This window comes from Lutra lutra, chromosome 5, assembly GCF_902655055.1.
Source record: "Lutra lutra chromosome 5, mLutLut1.2, whole genome shotgun sequence".
Lineage (NCBI taxonomy): Eukaryota > Metazoa > Chordata > Mammalia > Carnivora > Mustelidae > Lutra > Lutra lutra.
The window spans coordinates 41,348,485-41,374,742 of record NC_062282.1 but is presented as its reverse complement, the minus strand read 5'-3'; the positions used below and the strand labels follow the sequence as shown (position 1 = coordinate 41,374,742).

The window sequence follows — 26,258 nt, the reverse complement described above, 5'->3', positions numbered from 1 at the left end:
TGTTTCTGCAGACTAGAAGAAGTTAGCCAAAGAAAACCTTAACATTTTTCAAGTTTATCAATGCCCTAATAGAACTGAGGACTTCCTCATCTCCTCTGAGCTGTGTATTGGGCCTGGTAGCTCCTCTGAGCTTTTCATGCTGGAGGGTTCCTGGCTGAGAAATCGGGCCTGGATGCTGGAACAGCACTTGGCAGGAGCCTGCAGTGGCTGCTTATTATCCTCACGCTGCCAGCATCCCTTTTACCTTTCTAGCAGCATCCCAAATTTACTGGGGCAATAAAATCTCCCCCATAGCGTAGTCTTCGTGGAAGGACCCGATGCTTTCCCTCCTTCAACTGTGATTCAGAATGGGTGAAAGAGGAGACACAAAGCTAGGCTCGGCCAGTCTGGGGTATATTCCAGTGACTTTGACCTTGGGTGAGTGGCCCAAAGATGGAGACTGGTGGAGGCCATTCCCTGTGTCAGGACGGATGGCACACCATTCTGATGGAGTTTTTCTGTGACGCAGTTGGTGTGCTTTTTGCGTCTTGGTTTTCTGGAGTTCTCTGGGTAACTGCTTCTCCAAGCCTGGCTCCCAGCATCTTGGGGATTCTGTGAGATTTTAGATAGTATTCCAACAATTTCCCTTTGGCTTACATTAGCTAAAGTTCTTCCCTGTTGCTTGCTACCAAAGGCCTTAAATGAGAGGGTACAATAAATATTCCTAGAGTGAGATTAGTAGAATGAAGACAGGGGCTGTATTTCAAGCCTTTTGTGACTTTGCTTTTGTCATAATCAGAGAATTATCTGTAGATAGATTTTCTTGGAACTTGGAAAAATACTGAAGTTTTATATAACTTTCCTTCTGGTGGCAAAGCTAGTTTTAAAAATCATTGAACCTAACTTCTAAATATATGCTTGTCGTATGGTGGTTAGCAAATACAGGTAAGCATAATAAAGAATGTAAAAATATTCACATGAATCTTTCTATATAATAAATACCAATAGACAAAATCATGTTTAATGCCTGGATGGTATCTCACGGTAGAGATAATACATTTAGCTAATCTCCTATTGTTGGACATTTGGGTTATTTCCAATTATTTACTCTTATAAAAGATCTTGCTGCAGTGAACATGTTCTTAGGTCAACCTTTGTGCCCATAGACTTAATACCCTTTAGGACACATTTTAAGAAACAGAAGTGCTGGGCCAAAGAGTTTGCATGTTTATAATGATTTTACTTGAAGTAATAGCCCTTTTTAAATAGGACTGCTTTAAAAAAAAAATATCCCTTTTATTGTGGCATTCTTTTTCAGTAAAAGCAAAACAAAACCGGAAACAAACAAACATTAAATAAAGGAAAGAAAAAGTCTATGGTTCAAGCCATGCATCAGCACACTCTATTTAAAACCACATTGCATTAACGGAGGTGTTTCTATCGATCACCCCAACTGAATAGAGACAGATGGTGCAAGAAATATTTATTAATAGCCTGTCTGCTTAACACAATCAGACACTGCACTTGCTTTCCTATCCAACCATTCAAAGCAGTTATTGGGTCCCTACTATGTGCCCGGCACCGTACTAGGGGTTGGGACACAGAAAGGGAGGTAAGACCTGGTCTCCACCTTGGAGGCTCTCACCATCCAGTGAGTCGTGCAGACCCAGAAATAACTTACAAATCAGCACAGTGTGGCGGTAGCTGCTACAGTGAGAGATGAACATGGTGTTGTGAGAGCAGAGAGCCAGGAGCAGTTTCGACCTGAGCATTTGGAGTCCTGTCCTCAGTCTTATTCCCTTCTCTCCCATTAGAAAACACCATTTGACATGGGAAATATATGTGGACAAATACCAAGTTCTGGAGAATCAAAGGGAGAGATCAGGAATGGCTCCATGGAACCCACATGCACTGGAAAGTGTCAGGGCTGGCAATGTCGCGGCGGAGGGGGTGGGGGCACTCTGGAGAGGGCATTGTACACCAGGACAGATGACAGAAGAAAATAAGGTGTACAGGGAACAGACAGAGCTCTTGAAAGCCAAGGTTTTGGGTAGAGCAAGGTGGTTGAAAATAGGATTGCTGTTCATAGCAAGATAAGGCATTGGCGTGTCCCTTCGTAAATAAAAGAGTTGCATTGTGATTAGTTAGCTGTTGCTAATGCAGTAAGTTATTTAGTGGGTTAAAGCAACACAAATTTATTGTTGCCGTATACTTCTCTAGCTTAGAAGTCTTGACATGAATCTCACTGCACAAAAATCAAGGCGTCCACAGGGCTGCCTTTCTTTCTGGAGACTTTAGAGGAGCATCTGTTTCCTTGCCTTCCCCAGCCTCTGGAGGCCATCTGCATTCCTTGTCTTGGGATGCTTTCTTCCGTCTTCAAGGCTAGTAACAGCTGCTCAAGTCCTTCTCTGCTCATCATTCTGATCTCATTTTGTGCCTCTCGCTTCTACTTTTATGGACACTTGAGGGACCCACCTATACAATCAAGGATAATCTCCCATCTCCAGGCCCTTGACTTAATCATAACTGCAAAGTCCCTTTTGCCCTGCGAGGTAACATAGACACAGGTTCTGGGGATTAGGACATGGTTATCTTTGGGAAGCTGCTTTCTGCCTTCCCGGGGCTTTAGGTTTTAGCGCTCAGGAGTGACACCACTGGGATCTGCCCGAGGGAAAGCATTCTGGCTGATACCAGGAATGAGGGTGGGCTGGAGGGCAGAGACCAGGTGGAAGGTCCTTTTTATGATTCCAGAAAAAAATGTGACTGCCCAGTGGGAATAGAAAGGAAAGGACAGATGCCTGTGGCAGAGTGGGGATAGACTCTCTGGGCACTGGAGAGTGATTGAGTGGAGAGAGGGGAGAAAAAGAACAGAGGTACAGTGGTTCAAGATGACTCAGGCGGTGAGCTCCCATGAGTGTGAGGATAATGGTGTCATTTATCAAGAGTATTTGGTTTAGGGCAGCAGCGTAGTGATAAATTTAAGTTCAGACCTTATTATCATTAGAGAAATAACTTACAGCTTTTCCACTATTTGATTGCGAATGATTAAAGATTCAAGACCTATCCCTGCGAGGGAGAAAAGTAATGGTTGGGAAACACTGGGAGTGAGAGGTGTTGAGACACAGAGGGGGCACAAAGAAGGTAAAGAAGAGATGCACAGACCAACGCGGAAAAAGGGAGAAAGAAGAAGGAAAAAGTGTATGGAGTTAAGACGGGGAAGAAATACAGACTGTGAGGAAGACAGACAGGCATGGTAAAAAGAAGGGAGAAATGAGAAGCATATTAACGGAGACATACGCTGAAAAAGGGACCAGCTCAAGTTTCTGGCATGAATAGGTTGGTTAATTTAAATTTCCAGTTCACTCGGGGTTTGCTCACAATTATAAGTTAATAATTTTTAAGAGAGTCTTGGAAGATTTATTTGCTTTCAGAGGTTAATTACTGTCACAGCTTCCCTGTTTTGTCAGGCTTCCTGGCAGCCTCAGTGGTCCTCGTGGGGGTGAATTGTGCCCCCCCCGCAGCCTTCCTCCCTTTTCTCCCCAAAGGCAGACCCTCTTTGCACCTTCTCAGCATGACTTGCTTAACTCCTGAATTGTTTCCTCCCTAGGATTTGAGGCCGTTGTCAGACATGTTGAGGAAAAATGTTTTGCATTCTACCAGAGTTGCTCATAGATAATGACAACTCACTAAGTGACACACAGGCTGGAACTCTGGTAAGTCTCAACACGGCCTGTGCGTTTCTGGTTCCCATTTTACAGATGGGAGCCCAGAGGCTCGACCCGGGATCTAACTAGGTGCTCAAGGTCACCAGTAGACGGAGCTGGGAGAACAAGCTACTTCCAGATCAGGGAAGCCAAGAGTGGACTGACACTCTTGGGCAGGATCCCTTACGAAGATTTCAGGCCAATGAAATGCTGCCTCTGGAAAACTTGGGAGCCCTCTAATTCGGGCACTAGAGAGCTCACTCTGAACCCTGCTCCCAAACTAACCCAGCCCTGGCCAGAGTCAGAGGCATGAGAAGGAAGTAAGTTATCCGAGGTTAGGATTTCCCCTGGCACCGGTACCACCAGCGCCTTCAGCTTTTATATTTATTCTCTTCCCAGAGGGGAGATGGGCACTCAGAGAGGTTAACCAACTTGCCCAAGGTCACCCAGCAGCCTGCGCGGGCCAGGGGCAACCCTCCGGCAGGGGAGGCGCCCGCGGCCAGCCCGGAGGTGCAAGGTCCCGGCAGCCGCATCAGCGCCCACTCCGGCGTGCGCCCCGCCGCCGTCGCGGTAGCCGCTCCCGGGGTGGGGTGGGGGGGCACCGCCGGGGCTGGGGGCGTGGAACCCGCGCAGCCCTGCCCCGCTGGCCGGGGAGGAGGATGATGCGCGGCGCGCCCAGGTGAGCGGGGGCCGGGGCCGGCACCTCGGGGTCCAGCCACCGCCGCCGCCGCCGCCACAGCCCCGCGCCCGCGCCGCGCGCCCGCGGGCCTCCCGACGCGGGGGCTGGAGCCGGCACCCGAGGGGGCGGCGGGGAGGGCGCAGGCAGCGGCTGGGAGCGCGGCGGCGGCAGAAGCTCGGCTCGGCGGCTGGGGGTGGCCGCTGCACCGTGCCGGGCGCCTGGCTCCCTCGCCTCGGGCGGCGGGTAGGTGCGGCGGCGGCGGGCGCGCGGGGCCGGACCCTGGGAGCCCACGTGTGCGGGCGGGGGCGCGGCGGGGGTTGGCGGGAGCCGGCGGGAGCCGGGAGACCGCGCCCGGCGGGAGGGGTGGGCGTTGTGGCGGCCCCCGGGTGCGGAGGGTGGCGGGTGGTGTGGTGCAGGTCGTGTCTCCGGCGTGGGACCGCCGCGGGCTCGGAGCCCGTGCCCTGCGCTTGTGTGTGTGAGTACTTGTGAAACTGCCTGTTTGTGCACTGACTGTGTGTGTGTGTGTGTGTGAGAGAGAGAGAGAGAGAGAGAGGCGCGTAACGTAGCGCATCCATAACCGTGTGTGTAACTGGATACGTGTGTGTGGACTGGAAGCGTGGTCCTGGGTGTGTAGCCGAGAGAGTGAAACTCCCTCTCACTGCGTGTGTCTGTATGTGACAAGACAGGGAGGTTCTTGGTGCATACCTGGCTGCGCGTGTGAGTGACCGCGAGTGTGTGGGCTCGCTGTGCGGCATGAAGCGTTCACGGTCACTGCCAGGTCTAGCTTCCTGCGGTTGTCTTTCACTGAATCCCAATCCCGGTTTCCGGAGCATTTCCCCTCAGCGTGCTCCCCAGCGGCGTGTGGCACTGTGCTGTTAGCTGCCTTTGGAAGAAGTGGCTGTGGAGCCCAAGAGGTGATGGCCCGCAGAGGTGGACAGGTCATGGCCACCAGCTCTTCTTCCTATAGTGCAAGGTTAAAGAGAAAATGTGGGCTTGATTTCCCATTTGGTGCATTAAACTGAACCAGAAAATGTTTCCTAGGTGGGCTTTGATGGAAGGACACTGAGGCAGGCTTGCCCTTCTAGTCTAGATACTGCGGAGACGGGCTCCCTGAGTGGGGAGCCCCAACCCCCAGTGTCTGCCTGGTCCTCCGGTGGAACTTCGGGCTCCACGGTGAGGGAGGAGGAGCTGCCGTGTGCTGCTGGTGAGCACAGGTGGTGAAGGGAAAGGACACCGTGACGGATGCCGTGCCCTAGAAAGAAGGAAAAAGTCAGGACAGGCGATGAGACTCATTAGGTTCTGAGAAGCAGCTTTCACCCAGGAATGGATGAGGTGGAGAAAATTACTAAAAGTAAAGAGAGTGCTCAGCATTCACAAGTCGTTTTTTTTAATCTATTTTTTAAATTTTTCCCATCCACCCTTACCCTAAACTCTCTTGTGTCTGCACCACTCCCCGCGCCCGCCCTGGGAAACGCCGCAAGCATCATCAATATGGCGCCTTTGAGCAGGTCGCCATTTCTGCCCCAGAACTGGTGCGCTTCTGAGCTCGAGGGAGCTTGGGGGTGTGTTTACTTCAGCCCCTGTGGAGCACGTGGAGGGCCCAGAGGAAAGTGGTGCTCTTAGTTCCTCTGATTTATCTGGATTTTATTCCTTAAAGCTGGTCCTTAATAGGGGTCACAGTGCCCTCACCACCAACAAATGGATTGTATTTCCTTCCACTCGACTTCTCCCTGACACTGTTCATACCCTTATCCCCTCCCCCAAGTTCTCTGATGGAAGGAGAGCGCTTGGAACCCAGCAGAAGTGACCTGCTCCCCACCTCCTGACCCTCCCTCACCCTCTGTTATCGAACCACCAGCTGTGCCCCAAGTCACTCTGGTTGGGAACTGAAGTCACCTCATTGTATCTCCCCTTCATCATTGGCGGCCACAGCTGCTGGATCAGTGGGCGGGGCTTACCCGTTTTCCCTCAATACCTCTTCAATCTAATTTTGTTTGCTTTTTTTATTCCCACTGACACCTCCTTATCAGGTGAACCCCACATTAAGGGATTTCCAGAGATAGGAACAGCTGAAGACTGTGATCACTGAAAAAATGCTAAGCACATGCACAGAGGAGACCCTTGATACTATTGCTGTCTGACTAATAGGTTAAGTAAGTTCTTTGGAAGGATCTGGACATTGTGAGGCTGGTAGCTTCCTGTGACCTAGATGGAGTCTCTGGGCCTTTCTAAATTTCAGTTTCTTTATCTGTGAAATGTGATAGAAGATTTCAACTGGAATCTCATTGCTAGATCAATTCCTAAGGTTTCTTCCAGCTTTACAAGTCTCTGATTGTCATTGGTGTTCCTTCAGTGAGAAACATGTCCCTTGGTGACTTAATGGTTGTCTTCAAATACCTACCCATCTTTTTTTAAAAGTTCCGGTGTCTTAAGGGAAGGGATCCAGGCAAAAGGGTGAAGGGTGGAAACACTATTGACTTAAATTTGTGGTTGAGGGTCAACTGCCCACCTTAAGCCTTTGGCTTGAAGGGGTCTTAGAGGTCACCTATTCTCACGTCCCATCAAGTGCCAGAATCTTCCATGCCATCACCTTTTTGAAAATTGAAAAAGTGTGTTAAGTCTTATTAAGAAAACTTCACATAATGTTGTAATTCAGGGTTTCTCAGATCTTTGTGCTATTGACATCTTGGACTAGATAATTTTTTGTTGTTGTTGTGAGGGACTGTGCTATGCATCACCGGCTGGTTAGCAACGTCTCTGGTGCCCATTAAATGACTATAGCAACCACCCATCGTGACGACAAAAACGTGCCGGGGGGGGGGGGGACAAAATCTTTTCCTACCCCCAGTCCCTGTTGAGAACCACTGCTGTAATTCAAACACAAGTCTTTCGGCCTTGTACCCAAATACGTCCTGACAAAGTAATTTAATAAGTCATTGAACTGGTGTGTTGCTAGCTGCTTTTCTACCCCCTCCCATCTTAATAACCCGCACACATTTACCTTTATCCTGCCTGGTTTCTCACTGCCTTGTTGCTATGCCTGGAAATGCTCAAGATGTTGCTCAAGGCTGAGAGGCATTTTGGAAACATTATCATAATAATCCTAATAGCTCACATTAATCCAGCCTTTATTTTGTGCCAGGCACAGTTCTAAATGCTTTACATGGATGATCTCATTTAATCTTCATTAAGAGTCCCGTGAGAGTTGGGGCGCCTGGGTGGCTCAGTGGGTTAAGCCACTGCCTTCGGCTCAGGTCATGATCTCAGGGTCCTGGGATCGAGTCCCGCATCGGGCTCTCTGCTCGGCAGGGAGCCTGCTTCCCTCTCTCTCTCTCTGCCTGCCTCTCTGTCTACTTGTGATCTCTCTCTGTCAAATAAATAAATAAAATCTTAAAAAAAAAAAAAAGAGTCCCGTGAGAGAGATACTTTTATTCTCCCCGCCCCTTGGCAGAGATGAGGTAACTCAGACTTCGAGAGGTGGGGTAAGGTGTTCTGAGTCCTCTGAGCTGTGAAGCGGGTGAGATGGGTCTGACTCTGGAGTCTCTTCTGAGCCCCCACACTAAACTCTCTTCCATGAATGGGATCTTGACATTACAGGATGGAAATGAATTGAAACAGCTCCTAGTTTGGTTTGTAGAACCGAGTCTGCTTCTAGGAAGGCTAGAAACTGAACTTGGCAGTTGTGTTCACTTGAAATAATGTAATTTCTCCCTTTTTCTTCTCCTCTCTCTTTGTCATTCATGTTATTCAGAAAGAGCTCCAAGGTGTAAGCAGGGGAAGAGAGGTGGTAGCAGGGCTGGGTACACTGGGGCTGAGGGGGCTCAGGGGAAAGGAAAGATGGAGAAAAAGGAGCAAACAATGGATGAGGCATTTCATTTTCCAGTAGGTTCTCACCGTCTTGGAAACTTTAGCTATCTCTTTAGTCCCCACAGCTGAAGTTGCCATATTTCTATCAACTCCTTCCTTCTCTCTTCTTAGCCTATTCTCTTGTTCTTCCGTGCTGCATAATATTTTCTTGCTACTGAGGCAGTAGGTGAACACATAAGAACATAATAGAACACATAGAAGAACATAAAATGCAGTGTAACTGGCCATCAAGCAGGTTCATTGCTGGGGTGAGAATGATGACCTTACCCATTACTGTTAAGCTTGACAATCCAAGGCTGACTGAGAAGGCTGACTCCTGCTTCTAAGCCCCTGTATCAGCAAAGCCACAGGGTGGATAGTTGCCAGAAAATAAAGCGTAGAGCTTTGGTTTTGCAAGCTTCACAGATTGGTTAAGACAGCGGCTCTCAAACTTTGGTGAGCTCCAGAATCATCTGTAGGATGGGCTGAAACACAGATGGCTGGTTCCCATCTCTAGAAGTTCTGATCCAGTGCTTCTGGTTTGGAGTCTGAGAATTTGTATTTCTGGCTACGATCTCAGGTGATGCTGATGCTACTGGTCCATGACCTACAGCATGAGGACCACAGGGTAAGGACTGAGAGAACTGAATAATGCTCACAACCCATCCACCTGAAATGTTTTAATAATAAAAGCCTTTGCCTTTTCTGAGCTGTGGTACTTCTAGGTTAGGTTAATTCTTTTTTTTTTTTAAGATTTTATTTATTTATTTGACAGAGATCACAAGTAGGCAGAGAGGCAGGCAGAGAGGGGGAAGCAGGTTCCCTGCTGAGCAGGTAGCCCGATGTGGGACTCGATCCCAGGACCCTGGGATCATGACCTGAGCCAAAGGCAGAGGCTTTAACCCACTGAGCCACCCAGGCACCCCTAGGTTAGGTTAATTCTGATCTTAGATCTTTTCGCACTCCCTACTTCTCACACCGCCCCATGGCTACTTCTGTTGGAATGATAAAATCCCTCATTACGCACAGGATAATCCAAATGAAAAGTCCTTAAACATCTTATCTGCTGCCAGATACTTTCTGAACAGTCCCTCTTAGATTAAGAAAGGTTTCTTATCTGTCCATCCAGCTTTGGTTTCCTTGTAGTTGCTTCTTTTTTTTCTGTGTTCAGACCAGCAGTAGCCCAACCAAGAAGCCCAACAGAAACTCAAGTCAGAACATTTACATGTGACCGACGACATTTTTAAAAAATCTTGATTAGTTTTTCTTTTCAAACCAGATTTCAAGCTCCATTAACCCATTCCTTCTTCTCGACACAGCTTTTGCCTCTTCTTGCACAACCACACATCCCCACCTGAACAAGGTGCCTCCAAGTAGCGGGTCAGAAAGATCTAGTGGTTGTGAAGCTCAGAAACTCATTATTTAAATAATGTTCATTGAATGTTTGCCAGGTGCCATGGCATTGTGTACACCTGGCCTTCTTGGATTTGTATACCAAAACCCTGGGAGAAGGTAGGTCTTTCTCATTTACAGACAGAGAAACCAAGGCCTGGAAACTTGAATAAAATTTTTATGTTAGTTAGGATAATTGTATTATGAAATATGTGTATTAGTGGACCCATAATAAGAGGCAATGTTGGCTTGCTTTGGCAAAACTTGGAAATTATTGGAAGGATAATGAGGCTTTCCACATGTATTCAGGGAACTAGACCCCAGGAAGAATGAGAACCAGGACATCACCAGAGAACTCAGCTCTGAGAGCTCATGGCCCTTTCTCCATGGCTCTGCCAGGGATGTGACCTACTCCCAAGGGTGCATCTCTCGGTTCTAACTCTTAGCAGTGAGAATCAGACTGGCCCAGTCATTTATGGGCAAGTAGGCTCAGCAGAAGCATCGTTGTCACAGGGCTCCCTGTTGGAGTGGTAGATATTCCCGGTATAAGTGGTTTGGGGGACACTGGGATGAAGGTCTCCTGCGTCACACAACTAGTGTGACAGAGACAAAATTTGATCTTAGGTTTGACTTTATAGCCGATGCTTTTCTCCTACCAAAGGGATGCCTGATAGAGAAACACATTAATTTGGGAGGTAATAAAGATGACCTGCTTTTATTTTCAAGGTCCCCCAATGTGCGGCATTCCCTGTACGGGGCCCTGCTGCTTCCATTTGTGCATACCTTTTGGTTTCTGAGACGTCTGTGGCTGCATCCTGGCTCCTCTCTGTCCCTCTGATTTCTCTGCCATGTGGCCCGGCTTCTCCTTCTGCTCATGCGTGTCAGGCTCTGGCTCACCTAGCATCGCTCCGACTCACAGATCGTTGAAGCTGAGGGGATCCATCATCTTGTCTTATCTTTTAGCTGTACTGTAAATAATACTGATAATATATAGGCCAAGCACTTATTGTGAACACCACCGAAAGCTCTGGATCTCATCCAACTCTTCTAACAAACTTGTCTTTTTTATTTCCCAACATTTTATCACAAAAAACCCCAAACACTGAAGAGAAAAGTTGAAAGAATTTTATGGCAAACTCTCACATACTCACCACGGAGTTTCTGTAGTTAACATTTTGCTAACTTCCTTTGTTATATTTCTATCTGTCCACCCTTCTATCCATTTGTCAGTCCATTATTTGGATGGCTTCAAAATAAGTTTCTTATTCTCATTTTTATAATCAGGGAACTGAGGCCAAAACCGTTGACATGACTTGCCCAAGGTCACCACCTTTTGTGGAGGGATGGAGCTGAGATTTAACCCTGGCAGTCTGGCTCCCAACCCCTTCTCAAGCATCAAGCCACATTATGTCTCCTGGAAGGGGGGAGGGAAAGACTCACTCAAGGTCAATTAGTGACAGGTAATGACCAGCACCCAGGTCAACTAATTCTCAAGCTCTTGAAATTTCCATTACATTGACCCGTGATAGATAGTTTGCTCCACAAGTAAAGATGATGATCTCCTTGCTCTGCAAAGAGCTTCAGGGTTGGTATTTTACAAACTAACCGGACCTCTGGAAAACCTAATTTCTGACATGGAAGATTTTACAAAACTAATACACTGTCAACAACTTAGGATAATTTATGGCAACGACAGGCTGGGGAATGACCATTTTAGGTAACTTTTCACATTGTCCAGAGGACTTTTGTGTGTGTCCTCTTATCTGAAGTTTTTGAGTAGTAGATCTGTAAGACAGGGGCACTGGGTGACTTCACCATCTTGAACAGCTGGAAACCTGGGGACTGTAGAAACAAAATGAGGAACTCAGAGTCACGTGGTACTAAGAACAAAGTGGGGCCTTGGTGAAAATAGTCTCTTTCAAAAACACTCTAAGTTTTGAGGAACTACATAAATACCTAGTTAATAAATTTGAGCTCAAAAAGTTGAGATGCGGGACTACTGAATTCCATTATGGGATAGCCTAGTGATTTAAGTTCTGTGTTCTAAAGCCACTGCCTGGTGTGGCCTTGGACAATGGCTCCTTTCTATGCCCCACTTTTTTCATCTGTGAAATGGGTATAATTGCAGCACTTCTTCAGAGTGTAGTGTGAAGATGCAATGAAGTAACATGGGTGAAGGGATTGTTACTTAGTATGTGCTCAACAAATATCAGTTATAGAAATCTGCCATTGTTCCTGTCCTGCTAGCTCAGCAGGATTCTTCTCTTCTTCCTTAAATGGGCCCCTCTAAAATCAATGGGTCTAGATAAATCTTTTTCCCAAGGGGTTTATTTAGGATCTCCTGGAGGAAGAGTGTGCTCAGCAGCTTTTTGTGAGGGGACTTCTTATTAGTCCAGTAAAGATGCAGATTCTGCTCAAGAATTTCCATGCAAGCTGTAAATAGCCCATGTCCTTTGAGATTGCACTGGGATACTTAATTGGATATGATAATCAGCACATGATATCGAGTGGAGAGTTCTGTATAAACTGTTTTCTAACCCAGGAGGTTCAGAAGGAATAGAAAAGAGTAGGACAGAGGTAAACAGACTGGCAGAGACCTTTCTCTTGGCATGCATAGCAAGTAACTGTAATCCAGGTCCTTCTGCTAAGAAGACATTTAAATAGATAAGAAAAGCTCTTAAAAGGGATTTCAGAGGGATGTGCTTACCTGAGCGGATTGCACTCTGTCTTCGCAGAGCTTCCCAAAGAGCTCTCCATGAACCATCTGCGCCAGAATCTCTGGGACGTTTGTTAAAATGCAGATGCATGGACCCACTGACTAGAGATGCTTTGAAGGAGGCATCCAGATCTGCAGTTTTGCAAGTGACTCTAGGTATTCTAACGTTAGAGAGACCCACTGTTGTCAGCAACATAATTCTGCCAAGTTCAAAACACTAATTTTCAGGACTTTATTTAGATGGACTGCAAATTTTAGCTTGACCTCCTCTCAGTCCCAGGCCCCTGGGGTGGGCGAGTATCAGACACTCCAGGCATTCTGAGACTCAGGTTTCAGGGGTCTAGCCTGTAGAGAAAAGGGATAATTTCTGCAACCGCATCCCAAAGTAGAGGAAATCAGTCCCCAGGTGCATAGCTGCCTTCACAGAGAAGGAAACATCCAGCCTCCAAAGACTGGGGTGCGGCCAAGCTGGAGACGACTTTTCCCATGAGCTGGCTAAAAACTATATTGTGGACTCACTGGGCACTTGCTTGGTAAGTGTTCATTTTCAATTATTTTTTTGCAACAACCTTATGAGGTTGGTATTATGCTTATCCCTGTTATACAAATGGGGACTCCGAGGCTAAGAGAAGTAAGTGATTCATCCAGCGGCGTATACCTGGTAATCAACAGAACTAGGACAGACACCAAGGCCATACTTTGAACCGGGATGGCCAACTCTCTGACTGGTTGCCTGTTTTTGTATGGCCTGTGAGCTGAGAAGGGTCTTCACATTTTTTTTTAATTGTTGAAAAAAACAAACAAAAGAAGAATACTATTTCGTGACAAGGGAAAATAATATGAAATTCAAATTTTGTGCCCATAAATACTTTTTCTTGGAAAACAGCCATGTATGTATCATACATACACACATACATCATGTATGTATTGTCTGTGGCAGTTTTTGTGCTACAACAGCAGAGTTAGGTAGTTGCGATAATGACCTTGTGCTTCAGATAGCCTAAGATATTTGCTAAATGGCCCTCTACAGAGAAAAAAAAAAAAAGAGAGAAAGAAAAGAAAAAGGAATGCCAACCTCTGCTTTAAGCCACGATGCCAGTGTCTCCCAAGCTTCCATCATCTGACTACTACCTTTGTGATTCTCACCACCTTCTCATGCCATCTGGAGCATTATCTGCCTAACACGTTTCTTTAGATCAATTAGTTTTCTTTAAATAAATTTATTTTACAAAGAAACAAAAATGCAAGTGGAAACCAGTGCCAAAGGCAAGCAATAGAAGGTAGCTGTAAAAGCAAATGCAGCACATATGAAACAATATATCGGATTTCAGCTGGATGGTTGGAAGATGGATGGATGGTTTCTCTCATTTTCCTGCAGACCTCCTCACCCTTTCTGTGTTCACTGTCCTGACTTCCAATGATGAACCTGCGCCATCTTTGGAGGACTACCCTTGGTCTTCTACAATTGACTGTGCTTACAAGCACAGTGAGCTGGAGGTACCTGGGAAACCATGCTTCCCCTGTGTAGGGCCCTTAACCAATGATGGTTGTGGGAGTATTAATAACCCAGCGACCTCCCCACTTGTCCAGGATAATTCTGAGGGACATTTATACCATTTCCCAGAGTTTTCGTGTGAGATTAAGCTTCAGTGGCTTAAACACATTCCTCCTTGACTGCCTTCTCCCCCCACCTCCCCCCGCTGTATCATTACTCCCCTGTCAGTCTACTCGCACCTGCCAAATGAACAATGTGCATTTATTTGATCCTTACCTCAAGATCTGCTTCTCGGAGGACCTCAGTAAGAGAATCGTATTTCTAGCAAAAGCTTGTGAACTCAGGACCTGTTTTTTTCTTATTATAAAATAGAGATTACCAAACGCCAGGAAGGTTTCGAAGATGAACTAACACTTATTTGAATTCTTCAACGTAAATAAGTGATTAAAATAGAAAATGAAAGGAGAACACATTTTTAACCATATGATCCAACAGTACTTAATGCTCTATCCACCTACCACTTAATATCATATGCTTTTCTCCAGTGGCAAGTGAAACACACTTGGGGACTTGATGTTTTACCTTAAAGAGTGGTCCCCAGACCAGTAGCATCAGCAAATTTTCCACTCTAAACCTACTGAATCAGAAAGCTGGAAGTGGGGCCCCACGATTGTGTTTTAATAAGCCTGCAGGTGATTCTTAGGCATGCTTAAACTTGAGAATCTCTGCTCTCCAGTAAACAGCTTCTTATTTAGTTCCACTTTCATTGCATTCCTGGATTTCATCAGAATTCAGAATCATCTCAGACTTGCTTCCTCCCCTCAACCGTGACTGACCGATGGTTTTCTGGCTTCTGTGTGAGCCTCCCACCGAGGTGGACCTCATTGCTTGCCAAGACACACAGGTCGATAACTGGACAGCTCTGATGTTGGATGACCTACTTCAGAGTGAGTCTCAAACTTCTCTTGAGATTCCGTCTCTCCTTTGGAGACACAAAGACAAGATTATTTCCTTCCCTAATTATCAAGTAAGACTTTCATATCACGTTACTCATTTGACAAGCGCTAATCACGTACTGTGTGTCTCTTCTCCTAGAACCTGTGGCCAAATTAGGGGTGAGACATTCATCAGGTGATTGAAAATCCTCCAAATAACAAGTATTTAGAGGAAATCTCTGCCTTGAAAAATATCTGATTCCTAGAAATACACTAGATGGACTCTGTTCAGTGTTACATGAAAAGGAAGTCTGTGTTTCTTCTTTACTTTTCCTCTGCTCCGTTCTTTTTCCCAAAAGGTAGATTAAATATGCTTCTTAAATATTCTTTCATTGTTCAGGGCTGTTTGCAACATCAGTTTTCTGAAAAAGGGACAAAAATTTCCAGTTGAGAAATGTGTATTTATCCAGAAAGAATATTTTCTTAGTCAATTCCAAAAAAATGTTAAAAGACATTTTGCATCCCAGTTGTACATATCTTCATGGTCCCTTCAGTATAACTGAATTGGCATCTGTATGGGTTTTCAGTTATGGGAATGAAACAGCTAGAAGCTTTTTCTTAGGACTAAATCTTTGCAAGTGACTTCGTATCAGTGGCATTTTGACTGCCATCCCTAGAAAGACATTTCCTAATATAGGTCCCAACTATAGTAATACAGGCGTTTTTTTTTAATGGCTTACACACCACCATTTAGATGTCTAGATAACAAATAATACAATTTTTTCAGTACTAATTTATGAAGAGAAATTCTTTTAAAGGATATGTATCAACTGAGGCTTTAAAAAGTGCTAAAACGGGACACCTGGGTGGCTCAGTGGGTTAAAACCTCTGCCTTTGGCTCAGGTCATGATCCCAGGGTCCTAGGATCAAGCCCCGCATCATCGGGCTCTCTGCTCGGCAGGGAGCTTGCTTCCTCCTCTCTCTCTGCCTGCCTCTGCCTATTTGTGATCGCTGTCAAATAAATAATAAAATCTTAAAAAGAAAAAAGTGCTAAAACAGCATTCTACAAATATCTAATGTTTGCTAAAACAAAGTCCCTATAGATAGTTAAGAAGAATTTTTTTCTTCTATATAGTGAGAATTTGCACAGTTGCAATTTTTTGGATGGTCCAAGAATTTTTTTTTTTTCACAGTAATAGTTACTAGGCCATCATGATCAGATCACCATGGGGTATAGAAGGCTGTGGGAATGTTTGTGTGTTTGATTATGGTGATACTGTGTTTTGGTACAAATGACCACTAGTGGGTTTGGGCTTGAAGTGATGAGTTTTGACAGCTAACTCTGATCAAATACCTGCCCTTATTTGATTACAGTTTGCATTGTTCTTCTTTTTGTCCCACCTGCTCAGAGATGTCTAGTCTCATGCCCAGTAGATGAAGCCTATTTGAAACAGTTTATGTGAATTGAGCATGCATCTTTTTTTTTTTTTTTAATTGGGTAACGATTCAAAACTCTTGGCCTTTTTCTGGGGATATGAGAGACAGAACTGATAGTATAGACTGTCCCAGTCCTATAATATTATTGGAAGAAACCCTATCAGTCACCAAAATTCTAGTTCTCATTTAGACATCCTTACACACATGCTGCTTGAATGCCTCCAATGACAAGAGACTCATCTTTCCAAAATTTCCTTTAGCTTCTGAGAAGCTCTAATTACCTGAAATTTCTTCTTTTCTTCACCCTTCCCAGGACCCGCTGGCCCAGTCCATTCTACACTTGGGGAAATTGAGACCCAGATTGGTGAGCAATCTGCTTGAGGATAGGAATAGTGGTTTAGTAGCCATGTTGGGCTGAGATCCCAGGCCCAGTGACTCCTGGTCCAATGCCTGCTCCTTCCCGTATGTCAAGCTCCCACCCTCAATTTGGCTATTAAGATAAATAATGTTTTACTTATTGCTGACACTTGTCCAAAATAAAGGTATTGGAATATGCCCTTTGATGTAGAAATTTAACCTGTATAAGCATACTCTATGAAGAAACGTGGTCAATCCATGCACCGCTATGCATGAATATCTGTTCATGCAATCAAAACCAGAGGAAAACAAAACCAAAGTGCAGGAAAGCAAGCTGGGGTTATGACATAGCTTCAGGTTGACAGGTGTTGGCACTGTTCCAAACTACATCTCATTTCACTCCAGCAGGTGGAGACTATTTACAGGTGAGCCCTATGCTCACACTTCTCATAATAGAGATGCAACTACACACCTTCTGTTAACCATTAACAACTGTTCCCCAGCAATCTTTCAGTATATTCCGAGTAAAAGAACAAGGGGTAAAGATGGGGTGTACTTACCTTTTGGGTTTGCCCTTTAGGTATTTAAAATTTGTAAGCCAGAAAACCAAGGGTTGGAATCAGCATTGGGTGGCATAAGTATGATGACCTGCTCCTCCTCCTTTTTTTTTTTTTTTAAATTTTACTTATTTATTTGACAGAGAGAGAGATCACAAGTAGGCAGAGAGGCAGGCAGAGACAGAGGGGGAAGCAGGCTCCCTGTCAGCAGAGAGCCCAATGCAGGTCTCTATCCCAGGATCCTGAGACCATGACTCAAGCTGAAGGCAAGGGCTTTAATCCACTGAGCCACCCTGGCGCCCCTCCTCCCCCTTTTTAAGGAAAAGATCAATCTCAATTTACCCAACAAGGAAAAGAAACTCCAAAGAATCTGATAGAGTTGGATGTTGCTGTAGCTTTACTTTAGTGATGGATAAAGCATTTTGAATAATTCTGGTTGCTTGAGTTTGTCCTAGCCCTAAGAGAATACTGAGAACTCTCTTTGGACTTCACATGGTAGAAAGTTCTGTTTGACTCTCTTTTCCATGCATTTCCCAAGACTTGCCGTGCTCTTTGTCTGGTTACGAGAATCTAGGACTGTTTCCCTGTAGGAGACCAACATGGGGATTTCCTTCCTTGTCCCTTAGATAAGGATACAACATGACTGTGGTTAAAATGTACATGTGGTCTAATTGAATTTCAGATTGGCGGAACTTTTAGAAGTGACATAGCTTATACCCAGACATATGAGATGTTCTCAGTTGATTGCATCTTTAATTGCCTAGGTGGTTAAAGAGCCAGAAATGTAAGTATGTGAGATAAAAACACTAGTTCCTTGAATACCCCTCTTGCCATATGCAATCTTCCTGACAAGAGGTGTCTCTGTAATCTCGCTTCTGATTAGTTAGCCCTGGTGAGCATGGCAGAAAATAGTGGACTGTGATGGATTAATCAAATCCAGATAGATACAAATCAGCACCAATTTATCTTCTGTTACTGTTCCTCTCTCTCTCTGACAAAATGCAGGCTGTCTCACTGGCTTGTTAAATGGCAATCATTTTAAATTTGCTCATTGGGTTTCTGATGAGCAAGACATAACAATATATACTGCCATGAATATATCAGGTTTTTTTTTTTTTTTCCCCCGTGTTGTAACATTTTCAAATGCAGTTTGAGATGATCTTCAGCGAGTTCTTAACTGGTTTTCTTAGTTCCAGTTTTTCTTCCTTCTCATCTGTATATAAATACAATATTGATTTTTTTTGGGTCTATTATCCAGGATTCTTTGGTTCCAAGTAATCACTGGAACCCAACTCAAACTGGCTTAAGAAGGGGGGGGGGAAAGAAGGGAAAACAAAAAGGAGTATGTTGGCTCGTATAACTGAAAGTTCAGGTGTAAGACTGTCTTAAGACACTGTTGAATCTGAAACCTCAAGTTCTCTATGTTCCAACTCTGCTTTCCTTGTGGTTACCTTCATTCTCGACAGGCTCTCCCCACAAAGTGGCTTTGATGCCCCCAATAGCTTCATCCTGAAAGTCTTAACAGTTTAGCAACACTAGGGAAAACAGAGACTCTTTCTAGCAAAAATCCCAGGGTTAGCTTTCACTAGTCTAGCCGGTGAGCAAAGGAATTCCAGCCAGGGAATGAGGTGTTCTGATTGGCCAGAGCCAGTCTTGTGCTTATCACTGGACCCAGGGACTGAGGCCAGGGAGGGATGGTTCTCCAAAGGAAATTCAAAGTGCTCTTTTCAGAGAAAGAAGGATTCTTTCTCTTCTAGTAGAAGGAAGTGTGATATGATGATAAGAACACTACGAAATAAAGCTTGAGTTTCAGAATTCACAGACCTAGATTCTGTTCCCAGTTTGGCCAAGTGCCAGCCAGGTAACTGGCAAGTCAGTTAGCCTCTCTGGCTCATAGTATCTTCACCTTACAGTAGGGACAAAAGACTTTGAGGCTGGAAGAAGAGGAAAAAGACAGCGTTTGACCCTTGCCAACACTTAGTAAAAGGTAACTAAATAGAGGAGATGGTTTTCTGCTACTTTTAAAAATTACTGTATTGTGCCCTGGATGATCTATAGATTAGCTCCCAGTTGGAAATTCACAAACTCTCAAACCTATTCTTCATTTGCAGAACTAATTAGTTAGATAGATTGACTTGACAAGTATCTATGAAGAGAATGTAACGTACCAGGTATTTTTCTGGGCACTAAGGATGTAATAGTGATCAGGTATCTAACTATGCCCTCTTGAAACTATTCTAGTGAGGAAGACCAATTACTAATAAAGAAACAATGGCGTATATAATAATGCATGTGCTAGTAAGAGAAAATAGAGTGGATAAAGAGGATAGAAACTTCTAGAATATGAGGTCTGAAATTCTACTCAGATGATCAGGGAAGACTTCAATGAGGAAGTGACAGTTGAGCAATAGTTAGGAGGCAATGAGCGAAAAGGCCGTGAGGTGAAAAATCTACTTTTGGCCAAGGAAAGTAGCAAAACCAGGAAACTCAAGGGCGCTTGAAGGGGTGGGGCACGGCTAAAGTTGAGGTTGGGGAGGAGCTGGATGGGACCAGATCACTTCAGGTCTGGTTGGCCATGATAAGGAGTTTGGATTTTATTCTAAGGGTGACTAGAAGCCTCTAGAATTTTATGCAGGCAAGACATGATTTGACTTACATGTTGAAAATCCCTTGCCAGCTCCTGTGGGGGCAATGACAGTGGGGGCAAGCAGGAGAGCAGTTTGAGAGGGCATGGAAGGATCTGAAGAAAAGAGATGGTGGTATGGACCAGGGTGCTGATTCTGGAGGGAATGAGAAAAACTTAGGTTAAGGAATCATTTTCAAAATAGGATGAATTTGCTGACAGTTTGGTTATAGGGTGTGAGAAAAAGGGGTTGTTTGTTTAAGTAACTGGGCCAGTGGTGGAACCATTCGCCAAAATGGAAAGCACTAGGGGAGGATTAGATTTTTGTGTTGGGAGTGGGAAATGTAAAGTTCAGTTTGAAATGCTTTTTATTTTATTTTTAAAAATTTTTTAAAGTAATCTCTGTACGCAGTATGGGGCTCGAGCTTACAGCCCCTAGATCAAGAGTCCCTTGCCCCACCGACTGAGCCAGCCAGGCGTCTCTGAAATGCTTTTTATTTTAAGCCATGGGAATGGATGTGATTACTTCAAGAAAGATCTAAGTAGAGGAAAAAGGAGGATGCGGCCTGCCCCTTCAATAGTTAAGGCTTTGTACTTAAATATTTCAAATCAAAGTTTATTTGGATTCAAAGATGTAAAAGAGATCGAAGTGGACGGAGCTACTTTGCTTGAGGTCAGAGTAGGGGGTTCAGAGTCCTGGAGGCTAAGCCTTCCCCCACACCTGCCCCAGACTCAGAAGTGCCCACAGAATTCCTTGTTCATCCACAAGGTTCTAAAGAACGGACACTGGAAAACACAGAGAGCTCTACATCCTTTCCAACTCTGGGGGTCTGCCATTCTCTTCCTGGCGGCCAGGCGAGTGTGTTTGGTCCACCCTGACCAAAGCATCCAAGGGCCCAGTCTGAGGTTCATGGTTCTGTTGTGTAGATAAACAGATTCATAGTTTCTTCTTAGTAAGATTTGATTAGAAAATCAGCAGATGGAATTATAGAATGTCAGAGCTGGAAGTGAACCCAGAGATCATCTCCTCCAGTCCCTCTGTTTACTGAGAAGTGGATGATGAAACTCAGAAGGGAAAAGGGGCTAGTTCAGGGCCACCCCCAAAGAAGCAGCCCAGGACCTGCCCCTACATTCTCTGACTTGCCATGGTACGGAACAAATGTGACGCAGAACATTTTCTTCTGAGAAATGAAACTACAGTCAGTTAAAAGGGCCAACTTGATGGAGATCAGTGAGTACCTTCCCAGGAAAGTATGTCAGGTCTTCTAAGAGTCCCTGGTAGAGGGACTTTTGGTAGTTTGAAAGTGAACTTCCCTTCCATTTGGAGTTCTGACCCTGGAGTTCATGAATGGGCTTTGAGAAATCATGTGCCCCTCTGGAAGTGTATATGTATGTGCATGTCCATCATTGTTTCTGGGCAGGGAGTTCTCAAGAGTTTACTGGATTTTCAAATGGGTATGTGATTACTAGCCTCAAAAAGTTGAAAGAAGAAAAACCAATCCTGAAGGTCTTCATGGGAAACAAGATGGCAGATCATTTTAGGCAAGATACCATTTAAATCATGATGAGATAACAACTTATTTTCGCTGGCTAGTGTCCTAAAGCAGATCGGGTAAATAAGCTGTGTTTCTGGGAAGAGCAACAAGAAGTAAACTGATTGAGATGGAGTACAGAGAAGTGTACCTGTGTGTTTTAATCTCCGGGAGATTAATAAAATGCTAAAGAAACTGCAGTACTCAGCTCTGTCATACTTCAGTATGCCAGTAGCTTTTTGCTGTAGGATGATTTGCTAAATACTTTCTGATAGTCTACAAAACAAGTCTTTTTTTTTTTTTTTGAAGGTTTTATTTATTTGAGAAACAGAGCACGAGCTGGGGGTGGGATGGAGTGGTAGATGGCAGAGGGAGAAGGAGAAGCAGGCTCTCCACTGAGCAGGGAACCCAACACAGGCTCAATCCCAGGACCCTGGGATCATGACCTGAGCTGAAGTCAACCCCAGGTGCCCCAAAACAAGAGTCTTACTAAATAGGAAGCCATGACTAGCTGGCACATTTTTCCTTTAGTAAGGACTTGTATTTTCCTAAATTAATTCATTGTCTAACTTTTATTATTTTTTTTCCCCTCACATACAGGACCCTGTGGGCACTGAGATCCAACTCACACATGCCTATTTCCTGTAATGGATGAACTTGATGCTAATGTGAGGTATACCATATTTCCATATATACTATAAATATGCTGCTGTAAATTATGGCCATTTGAACTCTGAAGCCTCTGAAAAATGTATTGTGGTAGCATTACAAACCCAGCAGATGCAGATTTTCTTCAGTGTTTCATATGTAATCATGAGTGCCATGTTGTTTATTAGAGGGTTTTTTTTTCATTTCTGCTTAAGTCATAAATATAATATGGCTGAAAATATTTCCAGATGCTTTTTACTAAAAGTCTGCATTATGAGAGGCGGTGTAATATGAAAATAGATATTCATCTCTCTAATAGGAAGAAAGAAGATGTGTTTAAATGGGGGTAAAAATAGCTGAAGAGTGTCTCTCTGTACATCGAAACCTCAGGTATACATTCAGATAGCTTTTTATAACAGGTTCTGGTCTGCCCACTTCTTATTTCCACCAGGCTATTAGATTATGTGGCTTGATGGCTGCATGGTATGCTTACATAGATGGTTTGGTTTGGTTTTCCTGTCATTTCCTGCAACCCTTGGAGATCAGATAATAGGGCAGCTCCTAAGGAAGATTTTCCCTGGAGGTTTGCTGCATTTTATTTGGCACAATCAAATAGGGTGAAGAAAATTGTCTTCAACAAGACTTGAATGTTATGAATTGGCATTTGGGGCTGAGCATTAGTCGTCTGTATCAATAGCTGGAAAACATTCTGGGGAAAAAAAAATGTTCCTGGTGCAATCATGGGAGTGGTGCTTCTTCCACCTGAGAACTAGAGGAAAGCACATTTCAGGTATAGATCAAGGGCACAGCGCTTCCGTGTTTGACGTAGTATAATGCTGTGATGAAAGAGAGCTATCAAATATCTTGACAGAGAGTCTAGTGTAATGCAATTCGAGCTGCAGAGACATACTGTCACCCCAAACCTGGGAATTCCTTAAGGGCAGAAGGTGCCGCATGCCTAATTCCTGGCACACGGTGGGTATTTGATAAAGAATTGCTGATTACCCAGTCATTGTTGATATATTACATATATTGCATATATTACAATATATGTAATATATTGTGTTGGATATACATATATTGGTGTGGATACGTATGCCCAACCCCGATTGGGTTGGAAATACATATATTTCAGGTGGATTCTAGTGTACCTAGCTATGCACAGAGGCCCTGTACATTTAGCCATAGAACATTTTCTACTTACAATAGAAGCATCCTAGACTTCATTACTCACTCAACGCTCTGACTTGGTGCAAAGTCTAAGAACTTTGACACCGATTTTGAGGCCGGTGCCATGTGTTTAATTTTCCTCCGAAAGTTTGTGAGCTTCTTTGTGCAGGGAAAGCAGAGTGGAATCTGGAGAATCTCAGTTTTTTGTTGTTGTTGTTGATTTCTGTTAAAAGGCCAAAGGGGGCCAGTTGATGATGAGAAGTTATGCCATTGTTTTAAGTTTCAAACACTGTGTTGTCAAACTGCATCAGCTATTAAAGTGAACTTCTTTTTGGATAATTCAGATTTTATGATCTCTAACTTTTCCAGCTTTTAAACAGTTACTTATAGTAGCATTGAATTGTAACAGCAGAATACAGTTCAATTAAGTGAACCTTAGCCACTCTCCTGGGTGTTATGGAACAATATTGTGGGGTACAAGATGGTATTGCTCCCCAGAATCTTCTCTCCGGACCATCCTCTCTGTCAGATTTCCAACCTCATCCCACCAACATATGTTCATTCTCGTTCACTCCCCCTCTCTACCCACACTATTAGTAACATGCAAATGTACACACTGTCCACTCATATCCTCCTCAGTCCAGCCTCTGGGTGTTCATAATAAAGGTGATATTTTAGGCTCACATTTACCAAACTGTGACACATAGATCACTCGTAATACATAATGATTTTAGGTGGTATATGAATCTTTTGTTATTTCTACATAAATATTGATTTTTAAAGTAACCGTATCATGATGCATCATACTAGTTTGGCACTTATAGTGGAGAAATACAATTTTCTTTTAAATTACATTCATTTAAAATGTAAAAATAAGTTTATTTTAAAAAAGGAAAGTAGGGGTGCCTGGGTAGCTCAGTCATTGGGTGTCTGCCTTCAGCTCAGGTCATGGTACCAGGGTCCCGGGATCAAGCCTCGCATTGGGCTCCCTGTTCAGTGGGAAGCCTGCTTCTCCCTCTCCCACTACCCCTGCTTGTGTTTCCTCTATCTCTGTATCTCTTTCTGTCCAATAAATAAATAAAATCTTAAAAAAAAAAGGAAAAGGAAAGTAAGTTTGTATAAGGAAAAATATTATGTAATTTTAAAATACTCATTAGTAACAGGATGTGAAAAAATTTATAACTTTGCTGTGTCAGTGGGTAGGTTCTAGAAACCAATGTTCTAGGTAGAATTAGATAGAATAAATTTTATTACTTCAAGAGCAGGAACCAGAAATTCTTTTTTTTTTTTTTTTCGGTAAGGAAACACTTTCAGTCTGTGAAGTTCCCACATAAAACGAGAGCCAAAGGGTTAGGGCTCTGGTACAGGAGAGGAATTTTTCGGCTTGCTCTGAAGACGGGAAAATGAATGAACAGAGGAGGGAGAAGGTTAGAGAAAAAAATAGATGATGGGGCACTGCTTGGAAAAGCATGCACCATCCGGTGGCAGGTTGCCTGAGAGGGACTCTGAGAGAAGTTAGGTTGGAAATCTTTATTTGTTTGTTTTAAGTGTGTATGGTGTGTGTCCTGACCTCTCCCAGGTTCCCGTTCCTTAGAAAATTTTTCTAGCTTGACTGGGAATGGAGAGTCGATGTTGACTGCGTCTGAGCTATGAACTTAATACACGTGAAGTTTTTTTAAGCAATTTTTTCAAGCAGTCCTCGGAGGCCCTTGCCATTATGATGCCTGCTTTACAGGGTGTGGGAACGAAGTCCCAAAGAGCTGAAGTGACTTGCTCAAGACCACGGAACCATGGCGCCTCCACTAGGCGACACGTATTTTATGTGACCGTGTGTGCGTGCTTGAGTGTGTCTTAGTGACAGGGCTGATAATCCTGTCCGGGTGTGTTTGGGAGGGAGAACTCATGTATGAGGACAAACACTCAAAACACACAGGATAACAGAAGAGTATGCATGCCTGGGAAAACTTCAGAAACCAGAGTAAAAGTTTTAAAAGCCCTATGGGCTGTAGAATTAAGAGACTCTGGCCAATTTTCCCCAGATATCAAGGGACAGAGAAGTCCTAGTTGACATTTAGGGCTAAATAAAATGTCTAACATTCAAATATTTTCTCAGGCCATTCTGGCCCCTTCATTTTTTGTTTCTTTGGTTCCATTCAGTTGAGTTTGCTAATTAAGTTTGATCCTTGCCAATGGGTATCTATCAGTGTCCTTGGCTGCAGCATCAGAAACTAACCTGCTAACATGTTCAGAGGTAATCTTGGGGAAGCCCCAATGTGCAGGGTCAAATATTTAAGGCAAAAATGCTGTGGATAACCAGTCTTGCAAGTAAACAAGAACTTTGGGAGTTCTCATAGAGCTGAGGAAGTGGGAAAATGGCCAACCACAGGAAGAAGTGGTCAGTTCATTTCTGCATCATGGATAACATCCAATCATTTCCTTTTTCTTTTCTTTTTTTCCTTTTATTGAAGTTTTAAAATTTTACTTATTTATTTATTTAAATTCAATTAAGCAAGGTATAGTAGTATACCATTAGTTGTTGATATATTCAGTGATTCATTAGTTGAGTATATCACCCACTGCTGATCATATCACATGCCCTCTTTAATGCCCATCACCCAGTTACCTCATCCCCCCACCCACGTCCCTTTCTGCAACCCTTAGTTTTTCAGGAGTCAAGAGTCTCATATGGTTTGTCTCCCTTTCTGATTTCTTCCCATTCAGTTACCCCACCCTGCCCATCCCTATGGTCCTCTGCACTAGTATGTTCCACATATGAATGAAACCATATGATAATTGTGTTTCTTTGATTGACTTATCTCACTTAGCATAATACCCTCCATTTCCATAGGCTACTCAAGAGGGAGAGTCCTGGGAGATGACATCTGATTGGCCGAGCTAAGACATGTGGTCCTTGCTGTCCAGGTTTTATAGGAGGAGGCAGGTACCACTCAGGAAGATGACATGCAGTGGGGAAGAGTTAAGTTCTCCAAAGAAATGGGTGCTTTTTAGGAAGAGGGACTGGAGACTGGATAGCCAAAATATGACAAACATCTAATCTCATTTGTTTTGTAGCAGTTGGATTTAACTACAGTATTTAAATAACATTGCTCTGTGTATAAATAGAAATAAGTGAGGGTTCTTTCATTTGTTTTATGACCATTAATTAAGCACCTAAACCATGCAGTTCA

The 26,258-nt window shown here is 44.0% G+C and overlaps 1 protein-coding gene across 5 annotated transcripts in view; it reads left to right on the top strand.

Annotated features, from left to right (window-relative positions):
* The window catches only part of HTR4 (5-hydroxytryptamine receptor 4), a 188,364-nt gene that overhangs the window by 1,442 nt on the left and 160,664 nt on the right, over window positions 1-26,258 (top strand). For 2 of the 5 annotated variants that reach the window (XM_047731440.1, XM_047731436.1), the window contains exons 1-2: window positions 4,102-4,362; window positions 21,853-21,925. In XM_047731440.1, the coding sequence (XP_047587396.1) occupies window positions 21,900-21,925 (26 nt within the window). In that variant the 5' untranslated portion in view covers window positions 4,102-4,362; window positions 21,853-21,899. Of the gene's footprint in view, window positions 1-4,101; window positions 4,363-4,446; window positions 4,606-20,861; window positions 20,952-21,852; window positions 21,926-26,258 lie in introns of those variants that run through there. The other 3 variants (XM_047731437.1, XM_047731439.1, XM_047731438.1) reach the window with 3 other exon arrangements.